This window comes from Gossypium hirsutum, chromosome D01 (assembly GCF_007990345.1).
Source record: "Gossypium hirsutum isolate 1008001.06 chromosome D01, Gossypium_hirsutum_v2.1, whole genome shotgun sequence".
Lineage (NCBI taxonomy): Eukaryota > Viridiplantae > Streptophyta > Magnoliopsida > Malvales > Malvaceae > Gossypium > Gossypium hirsutum.
In genome coordinates, this window is record NC_053437.1 from 56752146 (window position 1) to 56755344 (window position 3199).

General features: G+C 38.5%; 1 protein-coding gene across 1 annotated transcript; it reads right to left on the bottom strand.

Moving 5' to 3' along the window:
* Positions 1–1491: 1491 nt before the first annotated feature.
* Positions 1492–2358, bottom strand: LOC107921835 (uncharacterized). Its single transcript, XM_041086397.1, has one exon. It carries the CDS (start codon positions 2356–2358, stop codon positions 1492–1494), a length of 867 nt encoding a protein of 288 aa, XP_040942331.1.
* Between the last annotated feature and the right edge of the window lie 841 nt (positions 2359–3199).

The following is a 3199-nucleotide window of genomic DNA, read 5'->3' on the forward strand; positions in this document are numbered from 1 at the left end:
GCCTTCTTAGAGCTCAAGTATTTTCTAACCTCATTAGCAAAGCCTTTTGTAGCACCTTTCTTTCGGCGCAAGATAGATTGAAGTTCTACGGTGCGTTCCTTTACTTGCAATACGGCATCCTTGGCAGTGGTGAATTCATCTAAAAGCCCAAGAGATCCATTCAACAGCTCATCGACATATTCCCCGTGCTGCTCATGGGATAAGATTTTTTGAGTCAAGGGTAGCAGAAGCAGTTTCTCAGTGCAATCATGTAAATTGTGAAGTCTATCGAGTTTTTGGTTTAAGGACGACGATATAGATGCCGACTCAGACGATGCCAATCTGCTCAAATGCTCATCAACCTCGGAAGCAAGAGGGTGGGCTCGAGAGGGAAAGCTATTGGAACGATTGTGGTAACTGGTGGTAGCCATTATTTCTTCTGGAAATAAAAACTTGGAAGTTGTGATCTGAATTCAATTTTCCTTTTCTTCCCTTCATCTACCTAATATATATATGCATATATTGTGTGAAAGAGGAGACATGAAGAATCTCACCCTTCCAAATTGAAGTCATGAGGTAACATGAACTTGATACCAATCTGAACTACTATGTCAGCATGGTTGAGCGATGTCTCCCTCCTAACATGCTCCACAACTCATAACATGATTCTTTTAATTAGTATATAAGATTCATGATATAATAAAACTATACTATATAATGGGGCTATGCACGAGTGGCTTTAAGCTTGCTTCAACTGACAGTGGCTACTTGTCTATTATTTGGAGACAAGAGACTAATTTATGTAACTATTATTGTTTAATCATTTCCATCAACATCGACTTGAACATGTGCATGCAATTAACATGGTTGAGTTTATTAATTTCTTGTCGTGCAGGAGGCAGGCAAGATCTGCAATCTCAACCTGTACATAGTTTGCAACTTATAGAAAAATGGGTGGAGTTTTAATGATCAATGCAGGATGACTAAGCTGTGAGAATAACTGAGAGACAGTTTTCGTTAAATAATGGGATCTTTTAAACACAAAATTAAAAACAGATTAAAATAAAAGTCAAAATAATTGGAGTAATAATGGCAAGGGGTAGGACAAGATCCACTTTCGTATCCTTTGCTCCCTTTTCTCCTCACAGAACCGAAGAAACTATTGTGATCGACAGACTATGATTTATTTTCTTAAAGCGTGTGAGATATGCATGTATCTACCATGTCATAGTCAAAGTAATCAAATTGTTAAAACTTATCAAAACAGGAATCCTGACAGCTCATGCATTCATAGCAGAATCGCATCAAATCTGGAATTTGGGTTTGGAGTTGGAATTCCAGTATCTATAATCTCGTAAAAAGAAAAGTTCAACTTGAAAGTTCAGATATTGGTGGACAAGATTTAATGAAAAGAGAGAAAGTTGGTGGACCGAAGACTGTACAATTTTTTGTTTTAACAATAGTTGTATACATGTAAGTTATAATTATGTACAAGTTTACAATGCCAAGATTTCAACAGTTGACAATGTTTAGAACAGTGACTCTAGCTTTGATCAAACGCCTGAAGAAGCTTTCAAGACCTTCTTCAAGGTCTTGGATGCACAACTCTGAGTTTTTGAGCTCATTTTGCACATTCTCAACATGCTTCACGTTTCCAGATTTAATGAAGGAACGCAATGCAGCTTCAGCATTCGCGATTTCATTTGTTTTCTCTTCTTCTTCCTCGCACCATACGCTTTTCTGGTGCATTAACTTTGAAACTAGTGACCACCGGCTCGATGCCTCTGGCCCTGAAATAAAGGACAACAAGGATTGTAACACGCCCATGGTGGCTGCTACTACTTGTTTTAAGGTGCTAATCACGGCTCCGGTCTCACCGTCTTTGCTCATAAGTTTATTGTCCATATGCTTCAAGTTCTTGAAGGCCTTGCTTATTGCCTTTCTCACTTCCTTCTTGGAGGTTAAGTATTTTCTAACCTCATCACCAAGCCCTTCAACTCCTCCTCGTCTTCGGCGCAAAACCGATTGGAGTTCTTGAGTGCATTCCTTGGTTCGCAACAAGGCATCTTTAGCGGTTCCGCATACATCCAGGAGCACGAGAGATGCATCCAAAACTTGTTCAACCGATTTCCTTTGCTGGTCTTGAGCTAGAGCTTGTTGAGTGAGGGGAAACTGAAGCAACATATCCACATAGTCGTACAAATCTTGAAGACAGGCCAGTTCATGTCCTGTGGATGACGAAGATGTAGAGGCCGATTGAGATGCCCTGAATCGGTTCAGATTTTCATCAATTTGGGAAGTGATGGGGTGTTGCCTTGAAGGCAAGCTGTTTGAGCGAGCATGGAAAGAAGGTTGGACATTCAAAGGAGGGGCAGCCATTTTCTTTGTTTTAGAGAAGAAAGAAGGCCTTGCAATTGCAATTGTGTGTTTCAACTCACTCTACCTATTTGCTGTCTTCCCATTGTCATCTGCTGAATATATATATTACAGGCTGAGGGTGGACAAGAAGAATCTCATCCTCTTTAAATATCAATTACAAGTAACATGAACTTGATTTGGATCTACAAAAATGTTCATGTGTTGTCTCCTTTCCACCGTCAAAACAACTCATTACCCTTTAGCAAATACAATCAAAACTTATCTTCAATACCATGATAATAATATAAAAATATACAAATACACACGATGGTGCTGAGAAAGTATATAGGCAATGGCCATTTGCTTTTCCGTTCTTCCCTTATATTAATACCTCATTGCTTTCAACTTGTCTGCTGGTTATCACCTTACGTTTGGCTAAAGGGAGGCAAGATCCGCGTGCTTGACTTGTATACTATAATTTTTAGCAGGAAAGCATTTCTTGAAGATTCGATTGTCCCTTAACTAACAATTTTTTATGATGCAGCTCGTGTATGATCTGAATCAACCATGTGAATGTCAATTGAATTTTTTATTAGTGTCTAATAATGTGTTTGTGGATTGAGACGGTAGGATTCTTGACATTGAAGAAGATGATTCAGGGATAGTCAAGAAGAGTTTAACAACCTTCCCTCAATTGAAACATCAAAGAAACATTTGAATTTATGGCATAAAAAAGTCGAAAGTTAGAAAATCAGTCTTGAGTTTCTTGCTAAGTTGGTGTTTAAAACAGAATGGAGCTTAATCCAGACAAATGGGAAAAAAAGGTGCAGATAAATGCTAGAAAATGATATTGTAGTATCAA

Coding starts and splice junctions, on each gene's coding strand:
- LOC107921835 (XM_041086397.1), bottom strand. CDS start 2,358: ATGGCTGCCCCTCCTTTGAATGTCCAACCTTCTTTCCATGCTCGCTCA.